This window comes from Zosterops lateralis (assembly GCF_965231275.1).
Source record: "Zosterops lateralis genome assembly, chromosome: 8".
Taxonomy (NCBI): domain Eukaryota; kingdom Metazoa; phylum Chordata; class Aves; order Passeriformes; family Zosteropidae; genus Zosterops; species Zosterops lateralis.
Window position 1 is genome coordinate 32,711,759 of NC_139768.1, and position 26,042 is coordinate 32,737,800.

Below are 26,042 nucleotides of genomic sequence, written 5' to 3' on the forward strand. Positions count from 1 at the left end.
AGGACCTTTTGAAACTCAGAAACCTCTTCAAGCCATGGGAAAGCTCACATTATCTGGAGCCACTAGGAATGATAATTTACTATGAAGTCTGCACACCAACACTGGCAAACGCAAACAGGTTCTCCATGGCAAATGGTGGTGGCTGAGTGCTGACCTAAGAAAAAGCTTTAAATTTACTGTTGGCAGATAATACTTTTCAAGAGTATAGTTTAATCAAGAGGTTTTAAAAACTTTTGATTTTGGGATGTTATTTTATCTGTGTATCAACAGAGAGGCACAAAAATAAAGAACTGGACATGGGTGAGGTTGTCCTGCACATTCTCTCACTCTAAATTTGAGCACATCCAGAGAATGGAAACCTGGGCAGCAATTATTACTGCAGGTGGACTCCTGAGACTGGAAAGAGAAATCTGCATTCCCTCCCTTCCAGCAAGGCTGTAAATATTCAAACCACCTTTCAAACAAAGGGCACCTGAAATGCAAGGCCAGCATTCTGTACAACCCAGAAAATCAACGACACAGACTTTCCCGACCCTTGGCAGGCAGCAGAGCCACTCATGCAAGGGAGGAACCCCTGCAGGAAAAGCAAATAGGAAATGCCTTGGAAAAGGGACAGTCTACACTTGTGCTCCCCTCAGCCCTCTGCAGGGTAATAAAATCACAATCTGCAGGACCACTGGGGCATTTTGCATTGAAATTTAATGGGGAGGACTGAAATTAGGGTTCTTGATGGCCCACATCAAGCTCCTAAAATGAGCCGAGTTTTGCCACCTTTGAATTTAAACGGCTGTTTAGGTGTCTGATGGAAATTGGGATGCTGCTCTCCCTCATCTCAGCCTGCAAAACCAAGATGAACTCATTGTGTTGATAACACTGCTCCTTCTCTCAGGCAGAAATCCCAATGTGAAAGAACGCAAGGAGGAAAATAACAATTCTCTATAAAAAGTGATTATTAAACATTGCCTCAGTTGATGATGTTGGGGCTGTACACTTGGTACTCACCCACCAAAAATCTTGCCAGTTCTCCCCCTCTCTGTCCTTTTTTTTTTTTTTTTTCCTTCACCTGCTTCTCCTATTCAGACTTTACCTCCTTTTGTAGCCAAGTGAGTTCACACATCTCCTAAAACATTCCTTGCCACTCTCTCCATCCATATCCCTTCTCCCTACTAATGCCATGTCACCCAAGGACAGAATTCTCAGAGCTTTGTTTTGTGTCCCTCAAGTATTAAGCTAACAAAGCAAAACTGTCAAAGAAATTAAAGCCAGAAATACCCCAGAATTAATTTTTGATTAAAAGACTGCATACACCCACTGAGGGCTTATTACCAAATTGTTTATTTTTCCCTAATTTTCCCTGTGGATTTCATTAAGGTCACAAAGCTACAGGGCAAACTCAAGTGCTTAGAGATCTTCCTCTTTACTTACTAATATTGAGTGAACTCTCCTTTGGTTTCTAGTACATTTTCCTACAAAACATTTTAAGAATTCCAACACTAAATATCTTCTAACATATTCTTTAATATAGTTCACTCTACACAATTCAATAACTTGAAAAACTCAAGTTTGCAAGTGTAACCTTTCCCAAACCTACACACCTTCAAATAGATGACATTTCCCCAAAGCATTTGGCCAGGAAATTAAACTAACTTTGTAGCCTCAAGGGGAAAACACTATTTTCTGACAGAGACAGCTCTACCACAGTCTCATCAAGCTGCAAAATAAGACAGAAGCCTCAGAGGACACTGTGAAACCAGGAGGGCAGGGAGATGCACATCTGAGCTTTGCTCAAGGTAGTTCCTGCTAACAGAGCCAGGTATTAATGGTTACCCTCAGGACTGCTCTCTCCACAAGCCAAACTCAGGCGTTCTGAAATAAATCCTTCAGGCTGAAGATCAAGGAGAGCACTCAGGAGTATTTATTAGAGGAGCAGGGAGAAGAGGTGAGCGTACACTGTCCCTTTCACATGAAAAGTGCATATTATGAGGTCTGAAGCACAAACTAATCAAAGCACATGCTGTCTGCTTTGTACCTGCCAGAAATCCTGGTGGGAGAGGAGAGGGTTAGAAAAGGGAAGAAAATGAGGGAATGCTTGGTTACACCAAAAAACCCACAAACCAGAATCAGAATAAAGACAAGTAGCAGAGATATTAGCAGCTGGAAGAAACGCCCCTGGGTACCTGGAAACCAGAACAATAGAGGACAAAGAACAACCAGAGGATTTTAGTAGGAGCCCTGTGGAAACGAGCAGCACAATCAGGGATACAAAAAGGTAACAGCGAGTAGAGCTTTGTCAAAGACAAAAGACAAATGTTTGGTGGAGGAGGTAGGAAAGGAAGACACTTGTTCTGTACCTAAAGCAGCCCAGGTGCCCACAGGGATGTTTGCGCACTTGCATTAGAAGCAATTAAGAGTTTCCTTTGATTAAATCCACTTTTATTTAAAAACAAACCAAGAAAACAAATTGCACAGTTCAGTGTTCACACAGGTCCCAGCAAACAGGGAAACATCAGAATTAACTGAAGCAGAGAGAAGGGTCAAGTTTGGCTGGGAGGGGAAAGCCAACAAAGAAAGAAACCAACCAACGTGGACAGGGTGTCAGCAAAGAAAGCCAACAAGATAAAAGCCTGCTCGGCTCAGCTTTGCTGGTCATCTGCCATAAACTGCATCTCTGCTTGCTTCCACAAAGCCACAGGCAAGGATTTTGTCTCACCACTTCCTTACAACACTTTTAGGGATGGCAGAGGAATGTTCACACAGATCAGCGTAAGGTTATTATCCAAGTAAGAAGGTGCCTCCTGTCTATTATGCAAATACTCCCTTTGCTGAGATCAGAAGGTGAAGGAATTTAAAAGCAGGGAATCTGAAGTTGGACAGTGACATTTCCCATGGATTATGGACCAGAATGGCTAAACACTTCAAGGTGTCTCCAAGCAAGCCATAAGCCCAGACTCACCAGCTCCACCTGGGGACACATTCCTTTCAAACTCTGTCACAACAGAGGCTGACAAGACCTCACACAGTTGGATTTAGAAGACTCCTCACCTGTTTTCATTGCATTTAACCTTGAGAACATACTGAGTGTCCTCCAAGTGCACCTGCACTTTATGCTGCTCTTTACTGAATTGTGATACTGGCGTTTGGTAAGGCAACATTTAGAGTTGCACCCTTTGCAATTAAGGTTTCAGAGGCACTTAAACCTCCAGGGAGCTCAGAGCTCTGACCCAGTCATTGGCTCCTGAATGACAGCAGGACTTTAGGCTTGTCTCACTTTCTGCAAGTTTGGGTCTATGGCAGCTTCTCACACTCTGCTCCAGGCAAAGCCCACCCACAGAACAAAGGATCCCAAAAAATCCAGCTAATAAATCAAGGCTCCTTTCCTTCTCACTTTTTCAAACCTGTGAACAAGATCCTTCAATCTACCAGAAAAGGATGGTCCATCTACCTCCAGTCTTCTCCTTCTGGATCCTCCCTGAGTACTTTTTTCAAGCTCCTCTGCTCCTGAGATGTTCTTTAAATCATCTGGAAAGAAATATGCCTCCTGAGCTGACTCCCAGCAAGTGTTCTTTAAAGGCCACACACACTCAGGTCAGGGCAGCTGAAGATACTCATTGCATTGGTCCATGATATGATCCTGCATTATCTAGAGGAAATGAATTCCAGAGATGTTCTACTGGCCCTTAGAGGCATCATTTGAAGTATTTTCCTTGTCCTTCACCTTGCTTGGCATTACTTTATGGCATCCCCAAACATGAAGAGAAATAAACATAAAGGCTGGCAGGAAATAATTAAGTCATAAATTTAATCAGAGGGCACTGAAAGCCTCTCTAATTACTTACTGCAGGAGGGGAAGCTGCTGCTGGTAGCACGAAGGCTCTTGCTCACATCTGAGCAGTAGCAAGGAATTCTCCCCACAAGAGGAAAAAGAGCAAGTCAAGTGTATCCTAATTAAACTAATAAGCCATCTAGAGTGGGGCTTTTATTTCCTAAATAAACCAGAGGTCTCTTAAAAGCACTCCAGTTCACCTTCACCTTTCCAGCAGGATGCACTGCTGGGAGCTCAGCTGGGGGACACCTGAGAGCTCCTGTGCTGGCTCACCAGAGTGGTGACAAGGGGGGGATATGCAACTCACAGTTCAGAGCAATAATGTGAACACCATGTTTCTTTGAGAGATGAAGCTTGTCAATCATTAATGCATAAGCAAAAAAAAAATTCCCATCAATAAAGAAAATTTTAAACAAAATCTGCACGACAACTTATGTAACATTAATGAAGCTTATGGCAGGTTAGACGTGCTAAGAAATCTCTACTACTTAGTGAGAGCATATTCATCACTAAAACATGAGTTATTTCTCCTACAGATGGGTTAAAAATGCATGTGCCTTCCCACTGCCAAATGCAAGAGGGAAGAGACAGTGGAAACATAGCAGACAGACCATCATGGTCTGGGCACCTCCACACCACAGCACCCTGAGACTGTGTTCTCACATCAGCCTTTTGCTCAGGCTCCATATGAGATGTCTGCAAGCTGATTAATACCTTTTTTCTACTCTGAATGAACAGTAATCAATGCCTCTTTTCCCCTACTTTGCTGAGCTTGCTTCCCTAGGGAAGAAACCACCACTCTTAGACAAAAATGGAGCCACAGGTTGCCTCCCTGTACATGCTCAGCCCAAAAGCACGAGGCCATGCTGGCAACACACATCTGACCAAAGGTTTGTGCTGGCTGAGTGTCTCCAGGGTTTTTGGTCTTGCATGAGTGAAGAAAAAGCATTTAGGCTCAAATTACAGGAGCATTGTTGCCATTAATAAGGCAGTAACATCTACCTCCCTCTCCAGTAACTCTGTAAATTATCAGTAGGAAGAAGGAGGGGCAGGAAGAGGGGAAAAAGGTAGATATTATCTTCTCACTATGGCATTCAGTCACTTGCACAGCAAGCTGGCTCAGAAACCCAAAAAAAGCACAATACAGAGGCACATCACCCCCCCCAAATCCTTTGGCAAGATCACCCCACAATAGCCAATTAGTGATTTTGATAGCAGTTTTGCCTAAATAAAATTTAGGTTCTTTGAAAGGAGCAGCTCATACATCATCTCACTAAGGCTGCAGCATCTAGATCTCAAACACACATGCTCAAAATTTACACAGATGCTACCACCACTGTCCTGGAATATGTAATTAAAATGCAACTAACTGCACAGACCTTTTAACTGAATCTCCTTCTAAACTACTGCTTACATGCTATTTTTGCTTGGAACTAAAATCAATCCTCTTCCCCACTCTTCAGCCAGGATCTGGCCTGTGGATTGTCAGTGCTGTTGAGTAGCACAGCTTGCTTATGTCTGATTGCTCACAAACTCCTTTCTCTTTAAAAAAGAACTTTCCAGTGACCAGGCCTATTTTTGAGTACCACAATTCCCATTACCTCTGTGTAACATCCATAAGGATGCTTAAGGGAACAATGATGACCCTCTCACCCTTCTGCCTGAGCTCAGCAGCTCTTTCAGCACAAAAAGGCAAATCCCCTCCAGGCAGAGGCTGCCTTGACAGTCCAAGAGAAATATGTGGCTGGGACCAGGCACAGATGAAGAGATGCAAAAAGGTTTTATCGCTATGCAAGTGAAACTCAGAATGTGCGAGGTCAGCTCTGCAGCACCTCCGTTGTGCTTGGCTGAGTAAAACCTATTTTTTCAAACTGGAACCCAAAGCAGGCAACAAAATGAGAACAAGTTGCTGTCAGATCAATCTCTTGTCAGCTTCCTTCATTACCAAGGGAGAGCCAAGGCCAGCTCATTTCATCCTCTCCTCAAATTATCCTCTCACCTGGACATTACCACTGCCCTAATAGCCACAGCCAGATGTAGCCAATCCCAAGGTGTCTTTAAGCAGACAGTCAAGCAAACAAGAATCTCTATTTCTTCATTTTCAGAGTACACTGCTTCCAGGGTGTTATTAGGCTGTGGAAAAAACAGGTCCCAGGAGAAGATAATAATAAAGCAAAGCCCATTGCAGTCCCCTAAATCTGCTGCCTCACTTTCAGGCAATCAAACCACAGCACGGAGACATCCGAGTGCAGCAGCAACATCTCTAAGTTATATAAAAAGCTATTTCAGTCTACTACAGGTCAGAGCTCTTGGTGTTGAGGGGCAAAGGAACAGAAAGTTGAGTTCAAAGGATTTGTCTTTGGATCTTTTATCCAGTGTGCTGGGAATCGCCTGCAGAGTGCTCAGGAACAGAGGAGCGATTAGCAAAAATAGTGTGGGATTCAGCACTTCTTCCCTACAAACAAATCTTGTTTATGTAAAGCCTAAGGGATGAGGGTGATAGCTTGACAAGATAAAATGATGAAAGTGAGCGAATGCAAAACAAACTGTCATGAAACCAGAGGGAGAAACACTGGGTATTTTGCAAAGAATATACGTTTTTCTTTCGGTTGGGTTGTTTTTTTTAATCACAAAAAGCAGACATCACGTTTGTGGCAGGGAGGAAAAGAAAACAGGTGTTCACGACACGCTTTGGAGCTTTATGTATCAAAACTAACTGCCAAAATCCACCTCCCTGTTGTCTGTTTTCCAGAAAAGCCCTGCTCTGCTGCCTGGGTAACCAGCACACTCGTCCAGTGCTCATGACAGGGACCCCAGGTATTTGATCATCTTGTTGTTACCTGTCTCTGCTAAATACAAACCTGGGAATTGCACATATTCAGCCCACACTGTGTTTATATCAAGCTTTAAATTCCCTTTTTTCCCCAGTGTTGAGGCTTTCTGGAAATGCCTGACACGCTGTGTCAGGTGCACCCTGCAGCAATAGGGGGCAAGAGGCTGATGTCCCTTTGAAAGCTTTATTTTCAGACAGTGCCAGTGAAAATACTGCTAAAAGCTGCAGGACCGTTATGTGCCACTGGTGATAGGTTGAAAATTAACTAACCTGCAGTTATGTGCATCAAGGAGTCCATCTGAGCTGCCAGTCCTGGGGCAGAGCTGCCTTTACCACCCCAGTGGGATTTACAGTGTGGAAAATTAGGTCTGTGATATCCGTAATAACAAGAGGGATGCTACAAGGCTCCACTTTCACAGGGAGACAAAACTAGATCAGATTTTGCTTAAGATTTTACCAACATCTCTCATGAAAGCACAAACACCCAGAATAGTTGAGCAGTGCTGCAGGAAGAAAGGGGAACAGAGAAAGGCCGTTTGATAGGGGGAAATACATGGGTGGGATGCAGAAAAAAAATCACAAAAACATCTTCCTCCTTTAGGAATCTGGAGATGAGACTGGAAGGGAAAGGTCTAGTAAGTTTCCCCTGAAATGGTTTAACTTGTGGGACTCTCACACAGTCAGAATGAAGCAGCAAAGAAATGTGATTACAATCATGATTTCCCAGCCCACCAGAACATAGGAAGTGGTAACACTTTGTCTGTAAACATTAAAATAAGGTCCCTTTATAGAAACAATCTTTCTGTCATTACAGAAAAAGCACTGCAATGCTACTGAAAAATAAAATGCTCAGAAGAGAACACTTCACACACTTCATTTAACTTACACCCTCACACAGGTAATAACTGAAGGATTCTAGGTCAAAAAAGCCATTAAACAGAATACATTTAACAGTCTAATGTGCTCACCTTCCCATCGTAGCGTTTCACTATGAACTGGTCCAGGCCCAGGTCTGCAAGAGAAAAAAAAATACTTACAGAAAACAAAGCTTTTATGGACTAAAATTAAATATTTCTTGTGTCTTCTGTTTGAGAGGACTTGAAAGCAAAATGCACAGTCTGAGTAACGTGTAGAAAACATAAGGACAGGAGGAAAATTTTATTTGGTTTTGTATATTTTTTACTTTGTATTTTGAACACAAAAAACCAACAAACTCATGGAATCAGGGAAGAAAACCTCCTTCTATAGGAGGGCCAGTAAGAGCTCAGCAAACAGCACCTCTCAAGAGCCTGAAATACCCTCCCCAAAGTAGATCCCTGCACTATTACCAGGTGAAACATTTCACCTGTGACCCTTGGTGTTTTTAATAACACCTTTTGAATGGCTCACAAATGGAAAAATTAAGAATTGTTCCCATAGTTAACTGGGATATCCCCAAACAAATTCAAAGCTTGCTCAAATTTGAGTATAAAATAAATAGATTTTAAAGGAGATAAGCTGTAGATGCATCTGGAAGAAGTGGAGCTCTTTAGCTGGATGGGAGAAAGGCAGAGAGAGGGACTGTTTATACCAATAAAGTCTCTGATACCTTCACAAAATGTTTATGTTGAAGAGGGGAAAAGAATATCCCAGCCTTGGCTGAGTCAAGAAGCAAAGCTCTCATCTGACCCACAAAGCTCAGCAGGCTGCATCTAACGCCAGTGACTGCACGTATAAGCAAGATGACAAAAAAAATTCAGGAAGATTAATTATCTGAGCTTTGCAATCCAAAGTCAGGAAGATGCATCCTGAGAAGAGATTAAGCAGAACTCAAGCCCAGCACTTCCAGTAAAACTCAAGACAGTACAGGCTGATTTTTGGTGCTCTGAGAAATAAAACCTTCCGGAGAGCAATGTCCCGTGCATTTTCTGCCACTGTTTATGGTAATTAGTACATTCTCATTTTAATTTAAATTAGAAAATAAGATGGAAAAGCCAAAATAAAGCTTTCGCCATGCCTGCTGCATCACCTGCTTTTGAAAGAAGATAATGAAACCCCTCCTGTCTACAGCAAAGTTTCATAGTATGGTGCAGAAAATGGAATTATTCATTGCTCCAGGGTAACCTCCTTGCTCTTTGTGACCCAAAGCAGCTACAACTCCTCTGCCACTATTTTCAAAGGTCAAGGCAATTGTTGCAGGGCTTTTTACACTTGTGAAAATTCCAGCCAGAAGGCACCTTCTCAATATTTTGTGGGCCTGATAACAATGCAAATTGCATATTCATACACATTTTCAGACTTTAATCTTCTGAATTTTGTCCTCCTCCAAGCTGTGGGTATAAATGCAGTAAGTACTGGTGCATTCAGAGGTAGGATTCATCTGATAAACGTGATTATTCTACTACAGACACTTTATGTGTCACCATCTGGATGGTAACTTAAGCCGAGCTTAGGTCCATGTGTCATAATAAAGTCATTTCTCAGGAATACCTTCTTTTCCCATGCCAGGAAATGCTGCTGAAAGACAGATCCCTGACAGCCTGACATTATACATGTACTCGTGGAGAGCCAAAAAAAGGACATGGGTTAAAAATAGCAAGTGCAAGTATATCTTAATGCACCCCATGCAACTGGACACTGGGAAAGCAAACAGGTTTCAATAGGGATCCAAAATTAATGGATTATTGTGTAGAGAACAGCAAGAAAAGATGAGCTGATAACTGTAATTTTGTACATATATAAATATCATATAGCTCCAAATATTTATAATAAATATTCATGTAATAAATAAATATGGAAATAATGGTTCCCGGGCTGTCCCAGCAGTGGTGAGGGCACAGGCCCAGGGCAGTGAGGGTCATCTGGGCTGGCCCTGCTGAGGGACCTCTAGGGCTGTGTCCAGTTCTCATGGCCAGAGAGCCCTGGAGGGGCTGGAGCGTGTCCAGGGAAGGGAAGGGAGCTGGGGAAGGGGCTGGAGCCCCAGGAGGGGCTGAGGGAGCTGGGAAAGGGGCTCAGCCTGGAGAAGAGGAGGCTCAGGGAGGACCTTGTGGCTCTGCAAAAGTCCCTGACAGGAGGGGACAGCCAGGGGGGTTGGGCTCTGCTGCCAGGGAACAGGGACAGGACAAGGGGAAAGGGCCTCAAGCTGTGCCAGGGGAGGCTTAGATTGGATATTATGAAAAATTCCTTCACCAAAAGAGTGGTCAAGCACTGGCACAGCTGCCCAGAGCAGTGATGTCATCATCCCTGGAGGGATTTAAAAGCCATGTAGATGTGGCACTTGGGGGACATAGTTTAGTCTTGGCCTTGGCAGCACTGGCCCAATGGATGAACTCAATCTTAAAATCTTTTCCAACCCAGAAGATTCCATAGCTGTACTGCACACACAAGCATGTTGGTTTCCACCAGTGTTTTATATGGACACCCTCCCAGCCATGCACAACAATGTCCCCTCTCCTCTGCTGCATTAATTAGGCTGCACACTTAAATTCCTCTGTGAAATTCCCCTTACAGAGGTCCTGAGAGAAAAAGCCAATTCAAAAGCTGAAAAGAGGCATTTATGTTCAATGCATACACTTTTACTCTATATATTTTCCTTTTCCCTGTACAGTTTTATTTTCTTTTATAAGGGCTTAGCTGCCTGTTTTTCCACAAGCCTTTAAACCTGACAAAAGGATAACCAACAAAGAGGGTCTGTTTCCTGAATGCCTGGGGTCTTTCTTTAAATTACACAAAAAACCCCAAGAAGCTTTTCCTCCAAGATGCTGCAATAGGAATTCAGCATTTGCGTAGGCTGGCGAGCCAATGGGAATGGGAACACTGCATGCATGAGGACAATCACAGCTGAACAAGGGAAGGGAAGAATGTCAGCTATTACACCTCTGTTTTTCAAAAGGCAGAGTGTGATGTTAGAGCCACCACAGGATTGTCTCTAAGTGCCACACTCCCCAGACAAACAGCCCCTGGCTGGGCTATTGCTACCAAGCTGCAGGAACATAGGATAATAGGCACGTTGAACCAGGAAAAAAGAACTTTTCCACCTTTCACTGAGGGGCAGGGGCTGAAAAAGCATTCTCCTAGAAATGGTTGAAAGGATTTCCTCAAAAAAGGCAGCAATAAAATCCAACAGTCATTTCAGGAAGATACCTGGCCACTCCAAGCTTTCCTGAGACACACACCATGGCTAGTCTGGATTGCAGTCATCACCCAGAGCTTCACTCATTATTTCTGCTGAACAAACCCAGAGTTTCCACCATGACCTGCCCCAGAATACACTTATATTTACCTGAGACTCTGCACAACACCTCACCTTTCCCTACACATCCCTTTTGCTCCTGCAGCCAAGGGCTCTGCACCAGCCACTCACTGCCAGCAGCATTTCAGTGACCTGCAATGATTTCCAAATCAGCTTCCCCGGAATGTTTAACTACCACTGTTTATTACTCCCACAAATTCTGATGCCACCTATCAGGGGCCCCAAATAAACAGCAGCACTGCCACAGAGTATCTAAGCACACAGCACTACTACAAATGTTATTTCAGAGCAGAGAGACACCATTTACTGACCAACACCAGGGATATAGGCTACCACTTTTATTCATGTGATGGTACTTTCACAGCACTCTAAAAATAAAAATGATTCAATATAAAGCAAAATTACTTAACACTCACTGCCTGCCACAATGGGGAAAAGAGGGTGTTCAACAGCAGAACTGTACTCCCTGCATTTACTTCTCTCATTTTGAGCTGGGGAAGATGTTTTCATGGAGAAGGAATGAATTATGTAAAGGAAAAAATACAGAATAACTTCTTCTTACTCTTGTTCAGCAATAGCCAAATCTAAAATCAAATGCTGATTATATTCCTATTGATTAACAAAAACATACTTAGCGTGGATTTTCTCAAAGCCAGCTAATTGCCACACTTGACAAATATGCAGACAATCACTAAGCTCTTCATGTTATCTTGTAAAAATAAATCCACAGGCAGTAGGTTATAGACTGCAGTTCTAAAAAACATTTTAAAAATGAGCTTCCAGGAGAAGGACAATTATATTATGCCAAGAATAGTTGAGATCAATTAGAAACCACCATGATTTCCTCTGGGATACCAGCAGCTTCTCACTGATGGAAAAACCTTTTCAATTCCTTCCAGTCTTGATATCCTTGTCAATTTTTTCACATTATTTGGGTAACATTCACTCATGGCCTGTTTTTTTCCCCCACTGCTTAATATATAACATGGACTCTTTTTGCCAGCAAATGAATAAAAGGGCTAATTATGAAGACTGAAGAGCCTGCTAACTGTGCTTGTGATATGCCACATTATGGCAGGAGAAAATGCTGGAGCAAGCTTCCCCCCCCACTCCCCCCCAGAGCTGTAATCCAGCTACTGATTGTTGTATTCAGAGTATTTCCCCTCTGAATCTAAAATGTAATCTGGAAGCAAACAATGAGCTGCCCAAGATTTCTCAGGGGACAACAGCCTCAGGCTTGGGTTCAAGTCCAGGACTGTTTTGTTCCAGGAAGGAAGGATCAAGGGACTTAGTTCTCATCTATCTCCTCCTGCTCCAACAAGCCACTCAGTCTCCCTGTGAGACATCCATTCCTAACACACCTGGGCAGCCACACCAACCTGGCACCTGTCTGGGCAGCCCTCATTTATGTCACTTCCAGCACAGGAGCATACATGTAAATGCCGCTCTTGCTCCTCCTTGGCTCTTTTCCTGGGGTCTCATATCAGGCACAACAGGCTCAAAGACGATTCTTGCCCAGGCATTATGTACTTCCACAGAAAAAGATCCCCATCTTGTTCAGAAGCCAACAGAGTTACCTCTCACTCACATCCTTTCTCTGAAGAGCTCTTCACCAGACATACCGGGGAAGAATAGAGAGTGAATTCCCAGAAGGATTGGAGTCCCAGAATCTCTGGCTTCGTTCTAGGTCTTAAATATCTCAGCTGACCACTTTGTGTAACTTTAGGGATCTGTACCAGCCCAGGGAGTTCTCCCCTCCTCATTACATGAGGACTTGTCCTGGCTGCTGGTTCTACAGGAGATCAGATCCATATTTCATAAACTTTCACCAAAATTACAAATAATCACTCCTGCATTGTACCACCCCAGAGGCCAGTTTGTGCTCAGCTTCTCATGCAGTTCAGACATGGAAAACAAACCATTTCTAGCAGGAGAAGCAAGCTGTACACTCTGATGCAGCCACCAGGAATCAGCTCCGTCCTTCACGGCTCCTCTCCTCTGTCACCATCCCGTGCACAGAGCCCTCAGGGTCACAGCTGCTGCTTCTGCCTGGCGTTCAGCAGCACGCTTGGGGTCTCTTGCACTCAAACAAAAAACTAACCCAAGCAAAAAGCCTTCCAAGAGATCAGATATTGGAGTTGCTGCTCATCATGTGGTGAAACTTGAAATGCATCTTTCCCATGGCAGGAGTCTGGGATAACCAGCGAGATTAATACAGGGATGGAAGAGCAGGATTAGTTTGGGAAGAACCTGCTGTCCCTACAGAATGCTGGGATTAGATTTAAGAAGTATTTTTTACTTCTTTCAGACCTTACTGCAAAGGCCATAGGAAAACTGATCCTGGCTCAGCATGACACAGCCCCATCTTAGTCAAGGATGCCCTGAAATGCTCACTTTCTTCAGGAAAACAATCAGTGCAGAATGGACCCAGACAAGCTTGGAGAAATGGAGGGAATCCTTGCACTTCCCACTAGAGACAGAGTATTTTCAGCTGGTTTTGGACTGGGGTTCCAAGAAGCACCAGGCAGGAAACAGCCACCCCTTCCCATCCACTCTTGGAACAAACTTACCTCTCAGGTATGAGAGGACATGGGAGAAAAAAATAATACAGGACTGCAAGGAGCAGAAATCACCACCCACGCTTCTCCTGGCACTTGAACTTTCCAGATAGCACAGAAAGAAATAATTTCTTTAAATCAGCTTTCAAGTTTAATGCCATTCTTTGGCTTCTTCTGACAAACCATTCCAAGCTTAGCAAGCTCGTGTCATTCCTTAAGCACAGCTTGCCTGCTTGGGAATGCAGAGGCAGGAAGTTTGACTGGACCAGGGAAAGCAATCTACAGGAGCTGAGGAATTGGCATTCATTTTCCCCAAGCCAGCAAAACGCAGGCTAGAATTAAGCTGACACTTCATTGACAATAAATCAAACTTTCCCCTACGTAATCCATAAAAATGAATCAGGCAAACAATGCCTTCACACTAGATGAGCAGTTTAAAAATAAATACAACATGGACTCAGCTACTTCATTACCCCAGATCACTTATATTCCACAGTGTTTTCTCTCCATAAAACAGCAGAGGCGTTTACAAGAAGTTACTCCCTGAAATTACGACTGGCAGCTTGAGCACTGAAGGATTACCTCGAAGAGGTTTCCCAGGAACACACCAGGCTACACCACAACCCCGAGGAATGCTGTGGGTTGAAGGCAGGATGCTCCAGCCCCAGTGGAGGGCACACCCAAGTCGTGACTGAGGAAGAAAGCAGCCCCGGCATTTCCCAATTAACCTGTAACCTAAATTACCCTATGAGTCAAAAGCACCAGCAGGGTGTGAAGTACAGAACTCATCTGGCCAGCAGGTAGCACTCTTTGTTTTCAATTTCTGGTCTGAAAACCAGACCTATCTTCCTTTTATTTTTTACTACCAGCTTTAAAAACATTTGAGAACAAGGTTATGGCTGGTTTGACTTTATTGTAGCAATAAGTGTTTTACTCTTCTACTGTTCATTATGTATTAAAAAAACCCATTTACTGTGATTGTGATGATGTACAGAGCTGATAGGGAACAACCACCCTAGAGCAGCTCCATCTAGAAGTACATCCACAACAGTGAGAGTCCTGAAGACAGATTTTTCAACTCAACAAAATCCAACATGCCTGCCCTTCTGCTCTGCCTGCTGATGGGCAGCTCAAGCTCAGCTTCCATTCCATTCCACTGGCCAAGAGCACCCAAGACCACTTTCTTCCCTTACAAGGTGCTGTGCGTCACTGACTGGCAGCATTTACAGGCATCACAGCTTCATGGGGCCATTTCAACAGCCAGGGTAACAATGGGAATACAATGGGAAGTGAGTGGCTAAGAGTGATGAATAATTATTTCCCATTAGTCACCTCTACTTGTCTCTGAGCAAGGTGTTTGCTGAGCATTCTTCCACCTATTTGCTGTACACACCCTAAAATGCACCAAGCACGTGGAAGAAGTAAAAGAATCGGATGTGTTGAAATGAAACACAGGATGTTTTTAAGCTTCCAGACAGGTGCTACTGCTTTTCCAAGTACAGACAAGATGGTAACCTAGAGCCATTAATTCACATGGAAACTACAGCTATTTCCAGGGCTTGATGGAAACCTAAATATCAATTCACCTACGTGCTTTAAGCACTAATGCCAGGATTATTTTTTCTTCTCTCCTGCACATACTTCATATTGTTATTTTCTGAGCACAAGGGGACACAGTATTTATTTAGCAGCTGTCATCTAAGATATCAAAACAGTTGCCCAATTTGGACATAAACCCCACACTCAAGAAGTTAACATTCAGGGGCTGAAGTTCTTCATTAATGTCTGCAGAGATAAGCAAAGTTTTAATTTGACAAAAGCCTGTTTTGTTCTTTGAGATACCATGTGGGAGACCAAGAAACACAATCTCCCACATCTCGCCCCAAACATGAATCTCTAAAATGGAATGCAGACAAAAGTCTCCTGCTACCCCACCAACACCAAATATTCAGGACACAGCTTTCCACACCAAGTGCAAGGTGTCTCTCTCCCACTTGTTGATTGCCAAGTCCCCCCACGTATCACAAGTGATTTGTTGGTCTGCAACCCACAGGGAATTTGAAGATGGCAGAGGTGAGCCCTATCCTGACCAGCAGCATCACAGGGGGCTGCTTCAACCCCTTTAGAACCATTTAGGTTGGAAAAGAATTCTAAGATCATTGACTCCAACCTTTATTGCTCATGTTTTCCTTACCAAAGCAAACTCCTTTTGTAGGTATAGGAATTATTTCAGTTAAAGGAAATCTTTCCCTATTAAATATAGGAGAAAGGCATTCTATCTACTCTTCAGGGGCTCACTCCAGCCAGATCTGCTACACTGCAACAGCATTTTGGGAAACACAAAAGGGCTCAGGCTAATTTTAGGCTTGGAGCAGGAGAGCCTCAGGAGATGCTTCCTAGCCCTGGCAATCAGAGCTGGGAAGTTTAAAGACTAGGTGAGCAGAGACTGGAGAGTATCAGTTCCCCTGATTACCACCCACACAGCACTCACTCTCTGGCTGTTTCTCATTGGGGGTGATGGATCTGACAAAATCCTGTGGGGTCATGAAAACCTCGGACTCGCCATGCTCGTTGATGACCTTCAGTGTGGCAAAGTATCTGAAGATTTTGTCTGGCGTGGAGTAGGCTCTGATCCTGTTCTCGTATTCCATCACCTGGAAATGAAATTTAGCCAGCATTAGATGTGCACTGCTCCTGCCCCACAGTGACTTTTGGTCCTCAAAGCCACAGGACGAGTTGCATGCAGCAACACAACTCTCGACTCTTTTGGCATTATTCCTTTCAAAAACCCTTTGAACACCCATGAAAATTGGACATACCAGCTGTTGATGTCCCAGGATCAAGAACAAACACTAAAAAATCTTTATTATGAATAAATTTAGATTGTTCATGGTGGCAGAGGAAAAAAAAAAAATCACAAAATCCCTGAAGATGCTGTAAAAACATGAGCATTAAGAAAACGCACCGGCATCACATCTGTGAATCTAAAACAGCCCAACATTTTAACCACAGCGTTGAAGGGTTTGATTTGTGATTAATATATGAAGTAAAAGAAAAAGGTCTTGGAAGGCTGGGAGAAACTTTTACTTTCAAGCAAAGTCTTGGAAAAAAAATCACTTGGAGTTGCAGCGGTTGCTCAGTCACCCAAGTTCATTTTTTCCTCTTTTCTATCACATTGGCAGAATTCCCCAGAAACTCAGTCCTCCCCACCAATCTGCTTTTTCCTAACTCTGCCAGCAGTGATTTTTTTTTTTAACCTAGAATCAGTTTTCCCCCAAACAGCTGGAATTAATCACAGGCAACAGACAGCTTTTCTAAACAAAATCCCAACACAAGGCCACAAGGGTGGAAAAAGGCACAGACACCTACACTTCATCATGTATTAGCACAGAAAACTTTCCTCCTTACTTCAGCTTTTCATCCCTGCATTATGTGCTGTGTTTAACAGTCCATAATGTACATGAAACCTGCAGCTGGCCAAGAGCCACAGGAGGAAAAAATCCCAACTCATGATGTGCTGCAAGAGAACAGGCAAGATCAAGGGTAGTGCCAAGGCAGCTGTAGATCATTCCTGGCTTTGGTCCTGGTTCAGCCTTGTCCTTAATGCCTGAACAACTTCCTCAGCCTGATGTTTATCAGACAGAAAACACCCTCTCTAATTTTTCTTATTTCTAGCATAAAAAAAAAAAAAAAAAAAAAAAAAAAAAAAAAAAAAAAAAAAAAAAAAAAAGTTAAATGTTTTGCAAGCCAGGCTTTGGTAAAGCAAAGCCTCTCTGCTCTTTATTTGCTCCAGCTCAGCTCTCCAGACACGCTACCACAGATGACATTACCTGGAATGATAATACCTAAAGCCTTCTCCCCACCCATCTCTGCATCACCACAGCTTTTCCAGAATTCACATGTCCACGCATCAACCACTGCAAGGAGTTCCCTCCCTCCTGCAGGAGAAAGTTTTTGTCCCTAGGCCCTTTGCACTTCTAATCAACAAACCTAATCCCGCTTTTATTGCTTCAGTCCACAAGGTTCTCCACAGCTAAGGGCATTGGAATGAGGACAATTGCTTTATTGCCAAGCTCCAAGTCCCAGTAAAAGATGACACCCACTTTTCTACCTCTTTCTGGCTGTCTACTGCTTCCACCTGGCTCCTTATGCCAAAGTGATCTTTTCACTTGTGGGTGCAGGCCCATATCTCACTCCTGCCTGACCTGATCCCATGAATAACACCCCACCCAGCTTAATCAGCCAGAAACAGCTCAGCATTTTTACCTCCAAGGAAGACAAATCCGAGGACAGTATGAATCCCCCAGACTGGAGCCAAGAGCAGACATCACAGACCACGACCAGCTCCCTCCATCCATGGCAACCCTTCAACACAGCCTGCTTTCTAGCTATAAAAATTCATTAAGCAAATTTTCCAAGCCTGTGAGACATTTCTCACAAATGCCAACCCAGCTGGGCACAACTCAACAACTCACCCCACTGCTGCACCAGAGACAGGAGTCCTGACATTTTTGCCAATAAAACCATGTTTCATTTCACCCCACTTGATTTCATATCCACAGTAGTTTTTTCCCTCTGCATCCATTTAGAGCCCCTGCTAAGATGCCACTGTCAGGCTTGTTGCTTTCAGGTGCTTTTCTCCTCATGCTTAGAATATTTAGAGTATTAGTTTCACATCAACAACAGCTTATTAACAACATGGGCTCAAAACCACATCTCCTGTCTCAGCTTACAGCACAAAAATGCACAACCTAGATTAAAATAGTAGAATCTAGACTGCATTCTGGCATCTCACAGGCTGCTTCCATCACAACTGAAATCTTACTTCTTCCACAAACTTCCCTACAAGAAGGGAGCAAATACAGCCACACTTCTTCCCTTTTGCCTGCAGCTGAACTCACCATTACATCATTGTGGGTAATGAGCTAATCAGCTGGCAAAAACTGACAGATGCTGCAGCCCATCCCTCTGACTGCAAGGCTGGGTGCAACACGAAGCCAGGTCAAGAAGGGAGCAGCCAAGATGCTGCAAATAGGGAAAACCTCACTTATTCATGACTGGGTGCTGAACACCAAGTGGGTGATAACAGCGGTGGCCTGATCCCCCAACACAAACGTGGAGTTAAGAGCTCATGTATTTGGGTGCAGACAGCCATTTGTGAGGGGTTTTCGCACTGCTTCAAAGCAAACCGGACTGAAAATCATCCCAGGCAAGTGTCTCCTCTCCTGACCTCTTTACCCTTCCCTAGTACAAACCAGTCCTTGATGCAAGGAAGACCAGTGTAAATTCTCATCCTGCCCCCTGAAATGCAGCCTCATGTAATCAGGCACCTCCAGAAAGATGATATGACCCAAAGGGAAAAATCCCTTTTTTGCATTTCTTAGTAGAGCATGTACTGGAGGAGAAAGACAAGTACATAATCCCTGTTGCTCTACAAGAGTGAAGGTGCTGTTGAGACTGTCAATGTTTATGCTAAGCCTCAGGTTAAAAGAAAAAAACAAAACAAAACCAAAACTAAATCCTGTGCTGACATGAAAATAAAGCTCTAAATTAACATCTCAAGGCACAGAGCATCACCAGGGCCTCCCTGAATATGCAACAGCACACAACAGGGTAAATGAATTAGGACTCATTTTCTTCGTGCTTCCTCCTGTGACTCGCACCCAAATGAAGGCTCAGCAATAGGAACATCCCAAGGCAAGACACCTGCAGGACCCAAACACTGCCAGTACATCTTAATAAGTCAGCCCTACTGCTGCATGCAAACACTTTTAGCAAGTTAATTAACACATCAGCCCACCCCCACGCTGTATTACAGCTCATTAGCCTTCAAACTATATTGAGGCACTCAAGCAATTTTTTCCTTTTCTGCCCTACACATCCAGGACTCACACACTGCACAGACGACACGTGCTTGGGAACCATCCACACACACGATCCCAACACCTGAGAGTGGTTTGTGTTTCACCCTCCCATTCTCATTGGATCACTATTTAAAACAGCAACGTCAAATTTAATTTATTGCTTCACCACTAATCATCACCTTCATTAAAAGGAACATTAGGATAACAAACAAGTGTTAAACACTTCCAATTAGGCTTAATTTTTTTCGCAAGGAAAATCCCACACTACTTTCAATTAATTACGGGAAGAGCTGGGAAGAGTTTTTACTGTGGGTGGTGGTTTGTTGGGGCTTTCTTAAACAAGTAGAAGAGTCAAGAATCCCCGAGGTGCTACACAATTAGGGGAGCAGCAGATCCTGGGAGCAGACCTGATTTTGAACCGGGAGCAGGGGCACACCTTCCCCTGTCATCTGAGCTGACCACATTCAAACACAGCTCCCGAGGTGACTCACTGCAGCAGCTGCTGCTCAAACACGGAGCAGGCACCTGGGACAATACTTGGCACATCCTGCCTTTAAAGGAGCTTTTGCAACATTGGCATTCAGGCCACACAAGGTACATTCTGTCTCAGAGGCTACAGAGAAAAGGCTTGTGTTGGCACAAAGATGGTGAGAGCTGTTTCAAACAGGGCTGTCCCCAAGGAAATCGCTGCTCCTGAGTTCCTGCTGTCAGAGAAAGGCAGACTGGGATGAGAAGAGATCCAGGCCACACACTATTTCCCATCCTTTGGGCACACCTGGCTTGTGTCTTATTTGGAAATCATGTCCACATTCCTCCCTGCCTAGCTTGGGAAGGAAAGAGCTGGTCAACACAGGCACATCTCTAACAACTGCAACCATAGTCCTTGCCTATAAAAAAACTTCCTCTGGCTTCCCCAGCCAGCAGCCACAACAGACAAATCAATCTTTACACTCACTGTATTCAAAAGTGAGAGTGTGGATGGAGGTGGACTGTGGTTTGCTCTTTGCAACCTGCTTCCATCTGCTGACACTGGAAAAAAACAATAACCTGCTTTTCTTGAGAGGTACTGGCAAGAGCTGAAGTTGTCAGAGCACTTGACACCCAGCTGCCATGAAAATTAGCAGCTTCCAAGAACCCACATTCCTGGATGAGTCTGAATATCTCAGCACAGTATCTTACCATGTAACTTCACTGAGCTGCCACCAACATGTCACAACAGGAAAGAGTCTGGAGCCCCACATACCACGAATGCACTTGAAGTCTCAAGTTGTGTAATCTTTTCTGACCAGGAACTGAAATGATTCAGCAGCTTTAAAGGAAACAGCTCTTAATTTTTCATGAGAAGCTGTTAAGCCACTATATACAACTACCCAAATTTAACAGCTAATGAGATGCAACTCCAGAATAAAGGCTTAAAAATAAATATCAGAAGCAAGTAATAACAAAATGGGAGTAGATGCTCCTCACGATTCCTTTCTCCTCTTTGGTGCTGCAAAGATATTACATCATCCAACGCAGCCCTATAAAACTGATATCCAGATGGACTTAAAAAATAAAATACTGCTGTCTGCCTGCTCCCAGTTACAGGACTCTGTCAGACCAAATTACACATCCTTTAATAACAGTGGTTTCAGATAGTGCCAAACCAGTTGTCAGTTCTGAGGAGCCCAAAGCTCCTGGAACTGCCCAAGAGTGAAGGCAGGTCACAAGCCAGCAATAGAATTTATTACTCAAGTTTTTCTCCTCTTGAAAATGTGTCTAATCTGAAAATGAAATAGCCAGAAGCATCAAGAGAGAGCCAGGATTAACCAAGAAGAGGGACTGAGGCTATATTTCAACAAGTACATTTACACAGAATAATTAAATGAAAAATTAAAGTACACCTTTCCTATAACCCTCCGTTCCGCATTCATCCTCTTCTTATCCCTACAGACACTGTGTATATTCACAAGCAAAAGGATGGACTCAGACACACATGCTGAATATCCCAGATGGTTTAACAGCTTTGGCATCAATTCTCTGCTTTTCATCCACTATCCTAACAGCCATCACTGCAGGAGCCTTGATTTTCTTGGACATGCAAATGGAGGTGGGAGAAGAGGTCTCCATTTCAGAGGATCAGTGTACTGTGCTTTCCAAATATACAATTTTCATCTGACAGAAACTCATGGCAGCATGCTGAGAATGTAGATTCCCAAAACAGTAAGGTCCCTCAGAAAATGAAGACAGGTGTGTGCCTGATACTTCAGGGTCTGAGAGATTTTAGCCTGCTAGCAGCAAGGAAAAACCTCTCAAGAAAGTTCTGTCTCAAAACAATCTTGGCAAACAACTCTCCTTTCCCAAAACAATCTTTCTCCAGGTGGTGTTTGGCTGTTTCTCTGGTTTAACCCATGGGATTAGAAAGGTGTTGTCCCTATTCACCAACCGTGTTAAGTCTGTATGGGAACACCTTATAAAAGGTAGTAAGAATTAGACAATAAAGGCCTTTTTTCTATGCTCTTTGCCTTCTGAAATATTTGGAGTTTTTCATCTTTATTTCACGTCCTACAGTGACAGACAGGTCCAGAGCAAGTTCTCCCTCCTGCCCGAAGCCCCGTTCGGTACCTTGCGGTCCCTGAACCCGGAACGTTTCTTCTTCTTGCCCTCCTGCGGCGCCTCCTCATTGCCCGAGGCCACTGCCCGCCTGCCCTCGCTGCTGCTGCTCTCCTCCTCCTCCTCCTCGAGCTTCACCTTCTCCCCCGCCTCTGCCCTCGGGCCGTGTCTCACAGAGTCTTCTGCGTAGGCCCTGGACCAGCGAAAAGAAAACACCCGGTTAGGAAGTGACTGAGGAGTGCTAAGGCTGCCACAAAATGGTCCTGCCAGGCTCCACCTGAGTGCAAGGCAAAAGCAAAGAAGTGACCAGTCCCCTTGGAATTCAGTGTGCTTTCCACTGTTGTAGTCAAATTTCCACATCAAAACCCAGACTAATGGTCATGGTAAGTTTTCCCAGTCCAAATCACTCAGTGAATTATGACACCTCCCAAAAACTAGACATGCAAGAAACACTGGGAGAAGGGCATATCATACCTCCTCTAGCACTAAATTCCACCTCTGCTTCCCCAAAAAGACATATTAAGTGACAGAAACGTGTTTTGCCATCAGCACTGCAGGATTCAGAAAGAACAACCTTTTTGTTGCAGCTCAGCTGATTTATTTTCTATCTCCAGCGGCTGACAGGCTGTTTTATCCCTTTCTTCCACCAATGACTCTTCCAAACACCAGTGCTGCATGATTTGTGACAACAAAACTGGAGTTGTTTGTCCTCAAGGTGGAAATAAAACTGTGGCAGAGCACAGGACCCCTTTTCCCTTGCTGTTCAAATAGAAAATCTTCAGGCAACTCTGTTCATAGACCAAGAGTCAACACTTCACTCAGAGTCAGGAGCAACTCGCAGAACTGCAACTGGCAATGGGATGATTAAATAAAAACCAGGATAAATCCCTAAGCCAAACAACGCTCTGGCTTTCCCATGCTTTACTTGTAAAGCAATTTAGAATCAGACAGAGCTCAGACCACATTAACATCAGTGAAATTATAATCTCCGAGGATCCGTTAACATGTCACAAGCAACAAAGCCAACGGTTTGACAAAATTATTTCTCTTTCTAAAGGACTCAAGCAGCTCAGGGCAACATCCCAGCTTGCCCATAATTTAAGCAAATCTGCCTTTACTTTGCATTCCTGGTGATTTATTTTGGACTCATCACAGGGTATGGAGCTTACACACAGGTGCTGCTCCTTGGCCACTTTGGTACTGCCTGGAACTATGAACGTGGCCATTTACAGTTGTGTGAGTTTATTTTAAAAGAGCTGCCTTGGGAGAAAAACAAAAACAAACCAAGATTTTTGAACTCTCCCAAGCTATCAACAAAAGGCTACACATACTTCATCCTGCCAGTTTCCTGGAAAACACAGATGTGGCATGTAATATTAACAGAAGAGAGTCTGTGTCTGTCTCCCCAGGAATCACAGAATCATGGAATGGTTTGGGTTGGAAGGAGCCTTAAAGATCCTCTCATTCCACCTCCCTGCCATGGGCAGGAGCACTTTCCACAGCTTTCAGCAATCTCAGCACATCAGCTTCCAAGAAGGAGAAATGAGGATAGGTGCTCCAGCAATTAATTTAAATGCTACCAAAATGAAAGACAACTCTCTCCTTATTAGCATCCAATAACTCACTGACAGTCGCAGTACAAGACAGATGAGAATGGGCTAAAGAATTGCAAACGTCCACAGTACTGGTGGGAAGAAGTCACTTTATACTTTATTATTTATGGAATGGTTTGGGTTGGAAGGGATCAGCTCAGACAGGGGTTCAGAGGTTTCTAGTCCACAGTGGGACAGAACACAGCCCCATTACAGGGGTCTGATGTAATAAAAGACACAAGTGCTCAGTGAAGAGCAGTATTAACCTTGCCTTTTCATGTAAAAATGGAGTTTTACATGCTTCCTGTTCTGAAAAGGCCCTGAGCCTCAATTTGCCAATACATATATTTGTGAGTCTCACAGCAAAGCACCATTTTTATGGCCTCCACTGAACCAAACTTTCAGAGACAGGATCCAAACCTGGATCCTCCACAAGTATCTCAAGATAGGGAAATTCTTTCCCCAGAACAGCCCGGCAGCTGATCTCGCTTGGATCATGAAGTCCATGCTGGCACCTGTCCTGAAGCCTTTCCTGAAAGTTTAATCAGCACTGGCACACCCTTCAGGAGCTGTGGGTTTGGCTGAAAAATGCAATTGCCAGCTGAGGCTACACCAGCAGCACTGACATGGAAAGCCCTTGTGCACAGGACACCCATTTAAGTAGCTCTGAGGGAATCTCTTGGGAAAAGGGCACAGAAAAGCAATTGCTTATCTCCACAACAAAGCTATTCCATAAGAAACATGCTGGAGAAGAGCTGTATCAGGAAAGATTTGCTCCTGTAATGCTTGACTGACAGCCAGCAGACCAGGGAAGAGATAGATGAAATTGAAAAATCAAACATTTTCAGCACATCCCACACATTCCTTCAATCCATCAGGCTGTCAAGTCAGTTGCTCCAGCAATACAGACAGAGGCTGTTTGAATACAGTCGGCTTTTTCCTCCCTCTGGTTTATCCAGGTAATTAACTCTGCTCCACAGTCAGAACCATCCCAGCATCCAGGAAAATGAGCTCTGAGGAGAAAAGCAGAGTCTGTAGGCTACTTCTCAAGCAAGGTTTTAACAGCTATTCCTCACCTCCAGGCTACTGGCCAAACCACGCACTGAATTAAGCACTGAAGGAGCAGCTCTCTATGTGCACCTTCTCTGTGTATTTTACCACCCTCTGCTGAAATCCTTGGCTTCCAACACCTGCAACTTCCATACTCAGCCCACATAAAAACAGTCTTTCAGTGCAGATGTCAGAGTATGGCTGGAGGAAAAAAAAAAAAAAAAAAAAAAAAAAAAAAAAAAAAAAAGCCCATAGCTCCAGAAATATCCACCCTGCTGGACTTCTCTCAGCAAGTGATGACTCTCTCCTCCCCTGTTTGATGAGGCTGACTTTCCAATGGAATTCCTGGTGCTGCAGCTTCTGCACAAAAGGGAAATAAAAATACAAAGCCTCCCTTCACTGTGTGCCAAGACCAGCCACCAGCCTTTCCTCACAGAGTGTGTCTGCCCTGGATCCTCAACCCTACTGCCACACTTCAACCATTCTGATCTCTTCAGACTTTTTTTCCCTCCAGTGAACTGAATTTGAATCAAAGACTTTTTCCCACCCGCTAAGCAATATCTCCTCTGAATCCTTGGAGAAAGCCAACAATCAAGTGTAAGATTAGATTCCTCATCCTCCCCAAAAACACTGAGGTACCAGAGGCCTGCAATGATAAATTCTCTCTTGGGGAAACATTCTTTAAGAGAGCTAAACACATGTAACCATAGGCTATACATGCAGCAAGGATGCTGGGACTCACACTGGGCATTGGCACAACACTCCAAGTTGCAGGTCTTCCAGTGAATCACAACCCCTCACTTGAAAGTATTTTTCTTCTTTGAATGACAGAAGCAGAACAGCGTGAAAAAAATCCCAAAGCTTTGTGCCAGAGATAACAGTGCTCAGTTATTCTAATCCTGAAGGCAGTAGCAAAGTACTCAGCTATCAGTTGCTGTTCAGTCTCAGAAGGAAATGTAAGAGATCTAACAACAAGTTGAGCACTCAGGAGTCAGCAAAGATGCTGCCACCAAACCAGAGGGCAGAGGGAGGAATCCTGCCTGACACATGTGTTCCTCCATTGACTAAGAGTTGCCATTCTCCCTGTATGTAAACATCTAGAGTCATCCCAGTGAGGTTTAAAAGCCACTTAAGACTTCAGGGCTTTCATGCTTTAATGCAAAAGCAAGTTTGGACACGACATTCATAAAAACAGGCAACCTCCAGGGATCAGGAGAACTTTCAGCAAGGAGCTCTTTCTCGTCCTCAGCTCAACCACGTTCAGCAACTAAATTAGTTACCTGAAACTTTAATAAGAAATTCACCAGAGAGGATGAAGATCCACAACCCAATTTTTCAGGGTGTTACCACACTAACAGGACTCTTTACTACTCTGCTTCCCTCCTCATCTCTTACATCCTCAACAATGACATAAATTGACACAATGAATTTGTGGCAAGAATTTCACAAAGGCAGTCACCCCAATGACACACACTGCAGTGTGCTGACATTACCCCAAT

At 43.8% G+C, this 26,042-nt stretch overlaps 1 protein-coding gene across 2 annotated transcripts in view; it reads right to left on the reverse strand.

Annotated features, from left to right (window-relative positions):
* Nucleotides 1-26,042, reverse strand: part of MICU1 (mitochondrial calcium uptake 1) — a gene marked incomplete at its 5' end in the record, with an annotated part of 74,962 nt that overhangs the window by 44,740 nt on the left and 4,180 nt on the right. For both annotated transcript variants that reach the window (XM_083866895.1, XM_083866894.1), the window contains 3 exons: nucleotides 7,625-7,668; nucleotides 15,937-16,099; nucleotides 21,914-22,094. In XM_083866895.1, the coding sequence (XP_083723021.1) occupies nucleotides 7,625-7,668; nucleotides 15,937-16,099; nucleotides 21,914-22,094 (388 nt within the window). The remainder of the gene's footprint in view (nucleotides 1-7,624; nucleotides 7,669-15,936; nucleotides 16,100-21,913; nucleotides 22,095-26,042) is intronic.